The sequence below is a fragment of the Ranitomeya imitator genome, chromosome 6, assembly GCF_032444005.1.
Source record: "Ranitomeya imitator isolate aRanImi1 chromosome 6, aRanImi1.pri, whole genome shotgun sequence".
In the NCBI taxonomy this organism is placed as follows: domain Eukaryota; kingdom Metazoa; phylum Chordata; class Amphibia; order Anura; family Dendrobatidae; genus Ranitomeya; species Ranitomeya imitator.
In genome coordinates this window covers 341,708,368-341,723,013 of record NC_091287.1, presented here as the reverse complement: position 1 = coordinate 341,723,013, position 14,646 = coordinate 341,708,368, and the positions used below count along the sequence as shown (strand labels likewise).

Here is a 14,646-nt window from a genome sequence, read left to right as displayed (position 1 = left end):
CCCAGAGATTCCAAGCCTCAGCAGCCAGGAAGCCTGCACACTGATAAGTTCACTTGTTTCATGAACAGTCGTTTCCCTCCCTCTCAATACCCCCTGCTTAACCCATTATCTCCCTGTATGGAGTATCCCCTGTAAGGCTACTTTCACACATCAGGCTTTTTGTTTAAGGCCGGGGTCACACTAGAGCGTAATACGGCCGAGTGCAATGCGATAAAAAATCGCATTGCACTCGGACCAATGTTACCATATGGGGCAGCTCCCACCAGCCGACTTTTTGTCGGCCATTTTCCTCGGTCCGAGACAATCGCAGCATGCTGCGATTGTCTCGGACCGAGGAAAACTCTCGGCTCACTCGCACCCATATAAGCCTATGGGTGAGAGTGAGACAGCGCACACCACTCGGATATCATCCGAGTGATGTGCGCTATAAGCGGACCCCAGCAATGGAGGAGATGGAGAAATTCACTTCTCTGCCTCCTCCGCAGCTGTGCTCCGATCCTCCCTGTGCGAGAGAATCGGAGCACAGACACATGACACTCGGCTCCTGCTCTGCTGCGAGGGTCTCGCATCGAATGCAATACGCTAGTGTCACAATCTGGCAACTTTTGAAAAAAACGGGTCCGTTTTTTTTACGCCGGATCTGTTTTTTTCACATAGAGTTGTATTGGCGCCGGATTGTGCCTGATGGCCAGACATTTTATCCGTTTTCTGTCAGATCCTTTCAAATAGTCGTTTCCGGCAGACGGAGAAAACGTCCACTGCAACGTTTTTTTTTGTCCGGCGGAAAAAAACGCAGAGTGATGGAATCGGCAAAAAACACATGAAACTGAGGTGTGAAACAGTAATCCGGCGTCCGGATCAGGTTTTCACAGCATTTTCCATGCAAATCATGGAGATTTTCCATTCTGGGGTCTCTCTCTCGTCCCCAGAATCAAGTCGCCAAAAAATCCATGCGCATTAAAGACGACCGGATCCAGCTAAAAAAAAAAAACGCATTCAGTTTTTCGCAATTTGTCGGATCCGTTTTTTTAAACATTAGCCGCATTTAGCCTGAAACAAAAAGCCTGATGTGTGAAAGTTGCCTAATAAATCCGTTAACTCTTGCTCTGCCTCCTGTCCGTAACTGCATCCTGTTCCTGCTATCTCACAGCTGCAACTACGGCACCATCCTGCTGGAGAAGAAAAAGAAAATCCTCCAAGATGGCGCTGCTCAGTAGCAGCTCTCCAATCACAGCTTTAAACACCGATAGCTGCTATTGCACAGGCAGCACCATCTTTGAAGAATTTTTTTTTCTTCTCCAATAAAATGGCACCACAGTAGAAGCTCTCCGGCCACAGCTTTAGGCCAGTCTCGCACGTCCAGATAATTACGGTACCGGAGAAAACGGTACCGGAGTTATCCGTGTCCTCACGTAGGCCATCCGTGTGATGTCCGTGAGTGCATTTTTAGGGTCCACGTGCTGTCCGTGTATTGCAACAATTTTTTCAATTTTAACCCTATGACAGGAAAACGCACACGGATGGCACACGGACAGCATCCGTGTGCGATACGTGTTTACACAGACCCATTGACTTTAATGGGTCCGTGTGATCTGTGCGCTCCCACGAACACTGACATGTCTCCGTGTTTTGCAAACGGACACATGGTCCGTCAAAACACGATGACATGTGCAGAGACACATTTATTTTAATGTGTCTACGTGAGTCAGTGTCTCCGGTACGTGAGGAAACTGTCACCTCACGTACCGGAGCCACTGACGTGTGAAACCGGCCTTAGACACCGATAGCTACTACTGCAGGGGCATGGTGGGCGCCATTCTCAAATATGTTTTTTTTTTCCCAGCTGGATAAAATCAACTAAATGTATTATTGGCACTCTAACCATGCGTTTTTTTGTCTCTTTCTTCAGCATGTTAGGTATTCATTATGTAAACTAGGGGGCAGATCAGTGAGGGATCAGTGACCTATCAGCAGGCTGCATTATGAATACCTAATCACTGCACCACATGAAGATCCCGCCCCGCAGCATGAGCATATCATTAACTCAGAACTGAAAATAAAGATTAAATAACAACCACAAGATGGATTTCATCATCCACTGTATCATTTTAATCACTATAACGGCACCGACCTGACTCTGTCTGCAGGTTACTGTGCGCAATCCTGCTGACAGGTTTCCTCTAAGTGCTTGTAAATGTGAACATTTGCAGATCTTCGCGACACCCGCTACGTCCTCAGTTCAGAGTCTTTCCAATTCTGAGGAGTGAAGATCCAAAATCCAGCCATGCCTGAGAATCACATCTGGTTACGCTGACAAGCTCGGATTACTTTGCACGGCTGATCAGTGTAATGATATCTATTTGTATGCTTGCATCTACTTTGTCGATAGTTTGTTATACGATGACATTTATTCTTACCTTTCAGGCTGAAAACCTTTTAAAAAAACTCCAGGAGCGATTCCAATCAATGTCAGATCAACTGACAGAGAGAAATATCCTTTTAGTTGACATTTGCAATGTATGTTCTCATCAATGCCGGTGTCTACGATCTGCTGAAGTGCAGGCATCGCATGTTCATGACTTATAACATCAACGTTGCAGCTATTAGACACCAGATGGGAACTGGGCAGCATTGTGACTGGATCAGTGGGGGACGGATGAAGTGAGTATAGCTTTTTTTTTTTCAACCAACCCCCCAAGGCAAAAAAAAACAAATTTGTTGCAAGTAAACCTTTTTAATACTCTTATTTCCGGATTTGATCGGCATCAGTACTAGGAAATGTCTTTACTACTTCAATTTATTAACAATTGTGGAACAACTTTGTAACCTGTGAAGAAAGCTGAGCAGGGCTATTTGGGCCAAAGTGGCAAGACAAATTCCTAATGCTGGTACCATCCTATTCTAGTGATAAGTGGCAGAGAAGGCCGATACCTCTGATCAGACACTGTGATTTCCTAGCAATACACTATTTAGAGACCATCTCTGTTCAGAATACTGTTTAAGGCCAGCCTCACACGTCCAGATAATTCCGGTACTGGAGTTGTCCGTGTGCTCACGTAGGCCATCCGTGTGGGATCCGTGTGATGCCCGTGAGTACGTTTTTAGGGTCCGTGTGCTGTCCGTGTATTGCAACAATTTTTACAATTTTAACCCTATGACAGGAAAAACGCACACAGACAGCATCCGTGTGCGGTACATGTTTACACGGACCCTTTGACTTTAATGGGTCCGTGTGATCCGTGCGCTCCCACGAACACGGACATGTCTCCGTGTTTTGCAAACAGACACACGGTCCATGAAAACACGCTGACATGTGCAGAGACACATTTATTTTAATGTGTCTACGTAAGTCAGTGTCTCTGGTACGTGAGGAAACCGTCACTACACGTACCGGAGCCACTGACGTGTGAAACCAGCCAAATACAGTTTACGTTGTTGCACTGAAGTTCTTTTACTTAAAAAAACCTATAACCAGTGAGGAGCTTTCATAGGATCGCTCGGTTCCAATTATCTGACTGAGTATATAGGCTGGCAATTACCCGCCAAATGAAGCAAACCACTAGTTTGAGTGCATGCAGAAAAATCGGGATTATTGGCAGCACATCGCCCTGCTATGTGTATGGGGCCAGGACGATATATTTGTGTCTTCATCATTGCTTGTTGGCCTGTGTAAACAGGCTCGTACACGAGCCATTAACTATTTGAAAACAGTCGATTTGTACACGTTGCTGGAATGAAATTTGCCAATGTCCACGGGCCAATAGTGTTTAAAACTATTCAGACAAAATAGAGAATAAATTTAAAAACTGTGAGGCAGTGTAAAAAGACCCTTGACCAAAAGTTGAGAGGGGCTGAACAGAGTGTATACACTACAGGTTCACTTTTTGTTCTGAAAATGGTACCTCTTATTTAGGCTGTGTCTGGTAAAACAGCTTAGCACCATATACTTAAGGGGTTTTCCAGGACTATTTGTTTTCTATGAGCCTTAGGGTATGTGTCCAAGTTCAGGATTGCGTCAGGATTTTATGCAGGTAAAATCCTGACCAAATCTGCACCTGAGGTCACTGGCAGGTCACCTGCGTTGTTTCTGCAATGTAAGGACATGCTGCGTTCTTAAAAGACGCGCCGCATGTGCGTTTTCGCGGCTATGCCGCATGCGTCTTTTAATGCATAGTGGAGATGGGATTTTATGAAATCCCCTTCACTATGCCATAACATTTGGACGCTGCGTTTTTGACGCTGCGGCTCAACGCAGCGTCAAAAACGCGTTTCCTTAACGTGGAAACATACCCTTAACACTAGCAGGCAGGTAGGTGGTAACAGAGGCAACTACCTGGCTGTACTAACCAGCTTGAGCGGTCACCGACTGCTCCTGCCAGCGATTCAGTTGCCCTACGTCAACAGACCAGCACTTCTTCATCCGGGTTTTAGGCGGCAGAGAGTCGGCTGTTAATCAGCATGATGTCGACAGTCAAGACCTGTGAACAGGATGAGAAGCCGCTGCTCTGTGAATGTGGCGTCAGCTGCTGAATCACCAGCAGGAGCGGTCTGTGACGGCTCTGTACCAGCAGAGATTGGCGCCCAGCACAGCAGGCAGGTGGATCACAACTACCTACCTGTTAGTTCTTAGGCTCATAGTAAAAAAACAAATAAAAAACAGTCCTGGATAACCCCTTTAAATCAGGATGCCATGCAGTACCTAACATTTACAAAAATGTTTTGTACTTTAGAGGTTTTGGAGAAAAATAATTTATTCTGTAACTCATTCTTCTTTCCAGTTGTGCCTTTAACATACATTATAAGCTGCTATTTATACATTATGTTATTTTCCTGAATATCTTACTGGATGACATGGGTTCTAACATTGATAAACTACAGAGTGACGTCAGTGACCTAATGACTCAAGCAGGCATAGAAAACACAGATGAGATTGCGGTAAGTATCTTTTAAATGTCAGATCTTTAAAAAAAAATAAAAAACTCAGTAAAACTTGTAAATCGTATACTTATAAAGTGGTAATCGGCAAATTGTCTATTCAGAGAGGAAGAGGACTAGAACTCTAGTGCCACCTATAGGAAATAGTCTTAGGCGAACTGAAGACCGCGCTCACGAGGTAGATTTTAGGTTTTTTATTGAAGCCAATAAAAAACCTAAAATCTACCTCGTGAGCGCGGTCTTCAGTTCGCCTAAGACTACTACCCTCAATAGCCTTTTGGATTTTTGTGGAGACCTGCTGCTACGGTTATGCCTTCATGGGAGTTGTGACCTTGGTTCACAACTGAAATAGGTGAGCACATTTCCTGCTAAGGATTGTATTCTTTCAAATATAGTGAGACACATTGGGGGCGCCTTTTTTTTTTTTTTTCCTTACCTATAGGAAATAGAAATTATAAGTCAATGTCGACCCTTTAACAAGCCTTGTCACATGACTCAGTATAAAAGCCAAACCAGAATCTCAATTTGCAAACACTGTTTCGGGGTACTGCCCCTCGTCAGCGCAAAGTGTGAGAGGCCTCTGACCAGGATCCAAGAAGTATCGTTTCTCCTTGCAGAGAGTGACATGCTAAGCATGCCAAGATGAGGAGACTTAAAGCCGCAATGCTCCTCTGGGAAATATGCAAATTGTCTCTTCAGAGAGGAAGAGGACTAGAACTCTAGTGCCACCTATTGGAAGCAGCAATCCTAAAAGTCAATGTCGACCTTTTAACGAGTCTTGTCACATGACTTTGGATAAAGGAGGAGAAATGATACTTCTTGGATCAATATATAGAAAAGGACTAATACAATCGGTAAACAGCGTACTGAGAAAAGAAAAAAATCAGAATGCCAGAATTACGTTTTTTTGGTCGCTGCAACATTGCAATAAAATGCAATATCGAGCGATCAAAAGATCGTATACACATCAAAATGGTATCAATAAAAACGTCAGATCGGCACACAAAACCTAAGCCTTCAACCAGCCCCAGATCCTGAAAAATGGAAACGCTACGGGTCTCGGAAAATGGCAACTTTTTTTTTTATATATACAAACTTTGGATTTTTTTAACCACTTAAATAAAAAATAACCTAGACATGTTGGGTGTCTTTGAACTCGTAATGACTTGGAGAATCATAATAGCAGATCAGTTTTAGCATTTAGTGAACATGGTAAAAAAAAAAAAAAAAAAAATCTCCCCCCAAAAATTGTGGAATTGCACTTTTTTTGCAATTTCACCACATTTGGAGTTTTTTCCCGTTTTCCAGTACACGATATGGTAAAAATGAATGGTGCCATTCATAAGTACAACTCATCCTGCAAACAACAAGCCCTCACATGGCCATATTGACGGAAAAATAAAAGTTATGGCCGTGGGAAGAAGGGGTACAAAAAAATGGAAACGGAAAAACGAAAATATCGCAGGTCCTTAAGGGATTAAACTATAATACAAGTCCATTGCTAAAAAAAAATTACAATTCTCAGAAAGTGTAGTTTTTTTTTGTTTGTTTTGTTTTTAGAAATTTCAGAATTTTAAACCACTAAAATAATAAAAAAAACTTGCTGTATTTGTACTATATCGCCTTCTAATTGTTACCATACAATGAACACCAACTCATCCCACTTATTTATTTTCCTGTTTTTTCACAACATATTATGGTAAAACGGATGGTATTATTCAAACCATCATATGGCTATGTTGACAGAACGATAAAAAAAGATAGCGCTTATGGAAGAAGGAAAACAAATTAAAGTGCAAAAACTAAAATGCCCAATTAATATCGCACTAGTTTCATAGTTTAGTGTTGAAGCTAGACAGAAGTCTATCGAGTTATTATTGTTTATTGTTATAGCGCCATTTATTCCATGGCGCTTTACATGTGAGGAGGGGTATACATAATAAAAACAAGTACAATAATCTTAAACAATACAAGTCATAACTGGTACAGGAGGACAGAGGACCCTGCCCGCGAAGGCTCACAATCTACAAGTTCAACCTATACCCTAACATATTGATACAGAGGACAGAAAACCCCCACAGTTCCTGTGCCCTCTAGGAAATTAGAAAATCATAAATAAAACCTAGAAAAATGCATTAATTTGTAAAACTTGAATTGAGAAACTCTGATTTGTAATCGTCTATAAAACAACTTTTATTTATATATTTTTCTTTTCTTTTCCAGCACTGACAGTCCGAAGACTTTCCTGCAATGTACTTATTAATGCTGCTATTTCCCCTGACACACTGTGCAGAGAACATGTAATGTTTTATACACGTTAACGTATCAGTATATTTGTAACTAACGGCTGAAGCAGAGTTTCAATACAGATTCTGCTCTGATTTATGGATTATGCTACGGTAATTAAAATGATCCCATTTTTCTGATATTGTGTAATACCTCCTGTTATTTTGTTATGAAGTGTTGGGGATAGAGTAATTTGGTTACAGAACAAATTACCGTACTATGTTATTCAGGTTCATGGTGCCCAAACGACAAGCAGCAAGAATAAGAGATCCTGCATTCTAAAGTGGTTTCAGTCTGGAATATTGCCATGTTTTAGACAAAACACATCATGGAATGATTGGCTGGGGACGAGGAGCGTAGTGGAATATGCAAAAAAAAAAGGGATATGAGATGGTTTACTGTATGTAAACCATGTCTCATATCATGTCGGGTTTGTGAAGGAGATAGCAAAAGCCGGTAATTGAATTACCGGCTTTTAAGCTATATATATATATATATATATATATATATATATATATATATATATATATATATATATATATATATATATATATATATATATATATATATATATATATATATATATATATATACAGTCATGGCCAAAAGTATTGACACCCCTGCAATTCTGTCAGATAATACTCATTTTCTTCCTGAAAATGATTGCAAACACAAATTATTTGGTATTATTATCTTCATTTAATTTGTCTTAAATGAAAAAACACAAAAGAGAATGAAGCAAAAAGCAAAACATTGATCGTTTCACACAAAACTCCAAAATTGGGCCAGACAAAAGTATTGGCACCCTCAGCCTAATACTTGGTTGCACAACCTTTAGCCAAAATAACTACAACCAACCGCTTCCGGTAACCATCAATGAGTTTCTTACAATGCTCTGCTGGAATTTTAGACCATTCTTCTTTGGCAAACTGCTCCAGGTCCCTGATATTTGAAGGGTGCCTTCTCCAAACTGCCATTTTTAGATCTCTCCACAGGTGTTCTATGGGATTCAGGTCTGGACTCATTGCTGGCCACCTTAGAAGTCTCCAGTGCTTTCTCTCAAACCATTTTCTAGTGCTTTTTGAAGTGTGTTTTGGGTCATTGTCCTGCTGGAAGACCCATGACTTCTGAGGGAAACCCAGCTTTCTCACACTGGGCCCTACATTATGCTGCAAAATTTGTTGGTAGTCTTCAGACTTTATAATGCCATGCACACGGTCAAGCAGTCCAGTGCCAGAGGCAGCAAAGCAACCCCAAAACATCAGGGAACCTCCACCATGTTTGACTGTAGGGACCGTGTTCTTTTCTTTGAATGCCTCTTTTTTTTTCTCCTGTAAACTCTATGTTGATGCCTTTGCCCAAAAAGCTCTACTTTTGTCTCATCTGACCAGAGAACATTCTTCCAAAACGTTTTAGGCTTTTTCAGGTAAGTTTTGGCAAACTCCAGCCTGGCTTTTTTATGTCTCGGGGTAAGAAGTGGGGTCTTCCTGGGTCTCCTACCATACAGTCCCTTTTCATTCAGACGTGGACGGATAGTACGGGTTGACACTGTTGTACCCTCGGACTGCAGGGCAGCTTGAACTTGTTTGGATGTTAGTCGAGGTTCTTTATCCAACATCCACACAATCTTGCGTTGAAATCTGTCAATTTTTTTTTTCCGTCCACATCTAGGGAGGTTAGCCACAGTGCCATGGGCTTTAAACTTCTTGATGACACTGCGCACGGTAGACACAGGAACATTCAGGTCTTTGGAGATGGACTTGTAGCCTTGAGATTGCTCATGCTTCCTCACAATTTGGTATCTCAAGTCCTCAGACAGTTCTTTGGTCTTCTTTCTTTTCTCCATGGTCAATGTGGTACACACAAGGACACAGGACAGCGGTTGAGTCAACTTTAATCCATGTCAACTGGCTGCAAGTGTGATTTAGTTATTGCCAACACCTGTTAGGTGTCACAGGTAAGTTACAGGTGCTGTTAATTACACAAATTAGAGAAGCATCACATGATTTTTCGAACAGTGCCAATACTTTTGTTCACCCCCTTTTTTATGTTTGGTTTGGAATTATATCCAATTTGGCTTTAGGACAATTCTTTTTGTGTTTTTTCATTTAAAACAAATTAAATGAAGATAATACCAAATAATGTGTTTGCAATCATTTTCAGGAAGAAAATTAGTATTATCTGACAGAATTGCAGGGGTGTCAATACTTTTGGCCATGACTGTATATATACCCCTATACTATGTGTAGACATTTATTTTAGCTATTCTATTCTAACCTGTCAGTGTGATTTTACTGTACACCGCACTGAATTGTCGGCTTTTCTATAGAACACCGCTGCGTAAGTCACACTGTTGGTCCGTGTGTAATCTGTATTTTTCTCGCCCCCATTGACTTTCATTGGCGTATTTTTTGCGCAATACGGTGACAAACGCAGCATGCTGCGATTTTCTACGGCCGTAGAAGACCATATGATACGGATCAGTAAAATACGGCAGATAGGAGCTGGGCCATAGAGAATCATTGTACCGTATGCAATCCGTATTTTCTGCACCTCTCATACGTCCGTAAAATTCGCTAGTGTGAGGCTGGCCTTAGGCTGTGTGCGAACAATGGTTTTTTTTTACCCTAATTTTTGCTCCATCAAAAATACATCATCTTAGGCAATGTTCACACGTTGCGTATTTCCTGCAGGCAAAGCCCTCTCTCTTCTCAGTAAAGAAGCAATATAAAAAAAAAATCAGGTTTTGCTGTGTGATTGCTGCATTATTTTACTGTATTTTTGTCTGGTTACATTTGTCTCTTCTGAATGCTGATAAAGTTTAGTGCATCAAAAAATAATCAGATTCATGAGGTTTTGGCACTAAACGCAGCAAAACCTGATACCTGTGTCTTGTTGCACTACCTACTGCTTTGAATGGGTGAAAAACGCAACAAGCGACTTGTTGCATTCTTCAAAAATGCAGCTCTTTAACCAAACAGTAAGGAGAGAAAAAACAAATTGTGTGCATGAGATTTCTGAAATCTCAGACTTTGCTAGTATTATGAAAGGCAGCTGAAAATGTGCATAAAAAAAAGCTGCAAAAACACAATGTGTGACATATCCCATCCACTTTACTGGCATTGTAAGGCTTTTTTCTCAGTCGCCCATGACACCACTACCGTAGAGAGAGGGGATCCGCCCTTCAGGGACAAGAGACCTATAGGATAAAAGGGTGGTACCTCTCTCCTGCGTCAGTTTTGGTTTCCTGTCCCTGACAGGGAACCCTCTAGGATCGGTACCTGAAGATCCGGAGCCGGCCAGTCGAGCTATGAAGGCGGGGAGGCCCCTGTCACGGCTGGTGCAGTGTCTGATGCCGCCACTTCTGGGTCCGAAGGGTCTGCAGAGTGCGGAGGGAAGCGCGGCCGCCTCCCCGGATTGGGGTAGAGGCTTCAGGGACCCGGCGTGCCTCAGACGGCTCCACGCAGAGGCACTTCCTGATTCGGGGCGGCCGGCTCGGTGTGCGAGGTGCACCAAGATGGCCGCCACACCAGATCTAATGCGTTCTACTTCCGGGTCCCGGGCAGCGCGCGCATGCGCAGATCGAGGGGATCAGCGCTTCCCTTTGACGCAGCCCTGGAGGAGGGGGTGGATCGGCACAGGATGGGAAAAAAAAAGACTGCTGTGGAGTTGCTTCTTGCTGCATGCAGTCCCAATAATGGAGGACCGCGATCAGCAGCTCCAGGTGCCGCAGCCATTACAGCCGCAGCAGCGTCACCACCAGCGCAAGCCAGATGCGCAAAAGAAAAGATCCTCTGCCGGCACCCGCAGTACTCGCTCCAGCAGTCATTCCACGCCGCAGAGTAAAGTCTCCAGCATGGCTAACCAGCCGACACCACCGACTACGGATCTCATACAGGATCCTATACCGCCTCCAGAACCGGTACCTGTGGCTGCGCAAGATGGGTGAGTGATCTTCGTGAAAGTTCACCAAATAATTGGGGTCCCCTTTTTCGTTTATTTTTAGGCAAGAAAGAAAATGGAGAAAACTAAGCAGAAAATCCTTGTCGCAAACCTGGGATAAAAAATTGTGTGGTTTCTGTATAGGACAAGTCCTTTGTGAGGAAACCCCTAGTTTCACCTCTGAATTACGATCTTTAATCAGATCAGAGGTAGAAACAGCATTTAAATCCCTGGAAGGGGTTAAAGAGAAAACACCTGTACCCTATTCTCCCTCCGATTCTTCTAGTTCTGAAGAGGGTGCTTCAGAGAGGCGGGGTTCCTCCTCCTCCTCGGATTCTGAGAGCGGAGGTCGCCACTGCTTCCCTTTAGACGAAGTCGATGCCCTTGTGAAGGCCGTAAGATCAACCATGGGGGTCCTAGATCCCCGTCCTGACAAAACAGTACAGGACATCATGTTTGGAGGCCTAGGCCAGAAAAGGCGCAGAGTCTTTCCACTTAACGAAAATGTTCAAGCTTTAATCAACAAGGAGTGGGAGAAACCACAAAGAAAAAATTCATCTGTACCCTCCCTTCGAGGAAGAGGCTTCTACGTCATGGGATAAGGCCCCTAAACTTGACGTAGCAGTAGCTAAGGCTTCAAAAAAAATTGCGTTGCCCTTTGAGGACATGGGAACTCTGAAGGATCCCCTCGATAAAAGAGCTGATACATTCCTTAAAGGGGCCTGGGAATCGGCAGGGAATATTTAAGGCCTGCAATAGCAGCCGCGTGTACTTCCAGGTCTCTAATGATTTGGATAGACAACTTAGAGAAACAACTAAGAGATGGGGTATCTAGGAATAAAGTGATTGAATCGATTCCCATGATTAGATGGGCGGCAGCCTTTTTGGCGGACTCGTCAGCTGATTCTATTAAACTCACTTCAAAATCGGCAGCTTTATCTAATGCAGCTCGTAGGACGCTATGGCTAAAAAGTTGGCCAGGCGACCTACAGACTAAACAAAAACTTTGTTCAATTCCATGTGAGGGAAAATTTTTGTTTGGAGAGACTCTAGATGACATTTTACAAAAGGCCGGAGATAAGAAGAAAGGGTTCCCTAACCTGGCCACAACATTCGTTAAGCGGCCCTTTCGGAGTAGGAAGTTTTTCCAAAGGCGTCCCCCAAGGGAACAGAACAGATGGGATGATGGAAAAAAGGAGGGATAGGGGGTTCCTCTTTGGTAATTCCCCAAGAGATAAAAAGACCCCCAAGTGACACCTCCCCCAGGGTGGGAGGGAGATTATCTCAATACCTTCCGGCCTGGGAAAAAATCTCAACCAGCACTTGGATTTTAAACTTGGTAAAAATGGGTCTTCAAATAAACTTTACTTCCCTTCCTCCCCAAAACTGTGGTCACCCCACTAAAACCCTCACCTCGGCAACAACAGGCATTGGAACAGGAAATCTCAAAGCTCATAAACAAAGTCGTCATTCAAGAAGTTCCCCTACTGGAAAGAGGAACTGGGTTCTTTCCCCCACTGTTTCTGGTTCCAAAACCAGACGGTTCCTTCCGCACAATAATAAACTTGCGGAAGCTAAACCGTTATGTAAAGAATCAGGGTTTCAAAATGGAATCAATAAAATCATCAAAAACCTGTTTCCAAATTGCTTCATGATAGTGTTGGATCTCAGCGACGCATATTATCACGTCCCCATCCACAAAAACTCCCAGAAATACCTCAGACTAGCAGTGGTCATGAGAGGGGAAGTAAGGAAATATCAGTACAAAGCCCTTCCCTTTGGCATTTCAGTGGCACCCCGTATATTTACCAAATTGGTAGCGGAAATGATGGCCCATATAAGAGAAAAAGACATTTTAATAATACCATACTTGGACGACTTTCTAATTGCCAGCAACTTAGCCCAACACTGTCGCCAACAATGCAACAGAGTAGTAAAAACTCTAACGGAGTTAGGCTGGCTTCTAAATCTCCAAAAGTCAAAACTAGAACCGACCAGAGTTCAAGAGTTTTTGGGCCTAACTTTGGACTCGGTAACACTGGAATGTCGCCTTCCAGACCAGAAAAAAAAAAAAATTAAATCTTGTGTCAAGAGCTTGCTCAAACCCTCATATGACCTTGAGAGGGGCGATGTCACTGCTGGGGTCCCTTTCTGCCTGTCTTCCAGCAATACAGTGGGCACAAATCCACACGAGGGAAATCCAGTGGGATATTCTGAGGAATCAGGTTATACTGGGGGGACACCTAGAAGGACACATGACTAAGTTCAAACACTATTCGTTCCCTAACCTGGTGGCTAGATTCCAACAACCTATCAAAGGGGGTTCCTTGGGTAATAAACATATCTCGGATAGTTACCACGGATGCCAGTCCAATGGGGTGGGGAGCTCACCTGGGCAACAGTATCACTCAGGGAGTCTGGACAGATCGAGAATACGGTTTATCCTCAAATCAAAAAGAACTTTGGGCAGTGAGCCACGCTCTATCATTTTTCCTTCCCAGCCTGCAGGGGCATCATGTCCAGGTTTTTTCGGACAATCAGGTAGTGGTAGCCTACCTGAACCACCAGGGGGGGACCAGATCCCAAGCCCTAATGAAGGCCACTTCCCAAATCTTCACCTTAGCAGAAGACAACTTCCTATCCCTCTCTGCGCTACATATAAAAGGGGTAGAGAACCAAAAAGCAGACTTCATAAGCCGTACCCGGTTAAAACAGGGGGAATGGACACCGAACCAAAGCATCATCGATCAGATCACCAAAATATGGGGGGTCCCTGTAATAGACCTTTTAGCCAGTGCAGAAAACAGGAAAATAAAGGAATTTTGTTCTCTGAACCCCAGAGGGGGGCCCTCGGGCACTGGATGCATTCACGAATCCCTGGACTCAGGGTCTCCCAAATGCCTTTCCCCCTCATATACTTATCCCGGCAGTTCTGCGGAAAATGAGACAGGACAGGGCGAGACTCATCCTAATAGCCCCCTTCTGGCCCAAAAGGGCCTGGTTTTCCTGGCTGAGAATCCTATCGGTCACCGATCCCTGGGTTCTTCCGGACCTCTTATCACAGGGGCCAGTGTTCCACCCCCAGTCAGCGAATCTCCACTTGACAGCGTGGAACTTGAGGTCACTACTAAAGGCAAGAGGCTTTTCAGATAAATTAGTGTCAACGCTATTAAAAAGTAGGAAAACAGTAACAAATAAAATCTACGGTAAGACCTGAAAAAAGTTTCTGTCCACCTCTGGAGTAAAACTACAAGATGGGGTCCCAGTTGATAAAATATTAGAATTTCTACAAAAAGGTTTAGATACGGGCCTCTCGGTGAGCACCTTAAAAGTGCAAATAGCGGCTTTAAGTGCATTATACAGTGAGAATATTGCCACTAACCCATGGGTAACAGTTTATTAAAGCTGCTGTACGGTCTAAACCCATAAATATTAAAAGACTACCAACCTGGGACTTAAATTAAGTCTTGTCAGCTCTGACAG

The 14,646-nt window shown here is 43.3% G+C and overlaps 1 protein-coding gene across 1 annotated transcript; it reads left to right on the top strand.

Moving 5' to 3' along the window:
* Positions 1 to 2,497: 2,497 nt before the first annotated feature.
* On the top strand, positions 2,498 to 7,361 carry HSBP1L1 (heat shock factor binding protein 1 like 1). Its single transcript, XM_069730919.1, has 3 exons — positions 2,498 to 2,661; positions 4,779 to 4,935; positions 7,159 to 7,361. The coding sequence occupies exons 1-3, from the start codon at positions 2,516 to 2,518 to the stop codon at positions 7,162 to 7,164; spliced, it is 309 nt and encodes a 102-aa protein (XP_069587020.1). The 5' UTR covers positions 2,498 to 2,515; the 3' UTR covers positions 7,165 to 7,361.
* The last annotated feature ends 7,285 nt before the right edge of the window (positions 7,362 to 14,646 follow it).

Bases quoted from the DNA above. Each gene is read 5' to 3' on its own strand.
- HSBP1L1 (XM_069730919.1), top strand. From the start codon at position 2,516: ATGTATGTTCTCATCAATGCCGGTGTCTACGATCTGCTGAAGTGCAGG. The intron at 2,662-4,778 runs GTGAGTATAGCT...TCTTCTTTCCAG, and splicing joins ATCAGTGGGGGACGGATGAA to TTGTGCCTTTAACATACATT.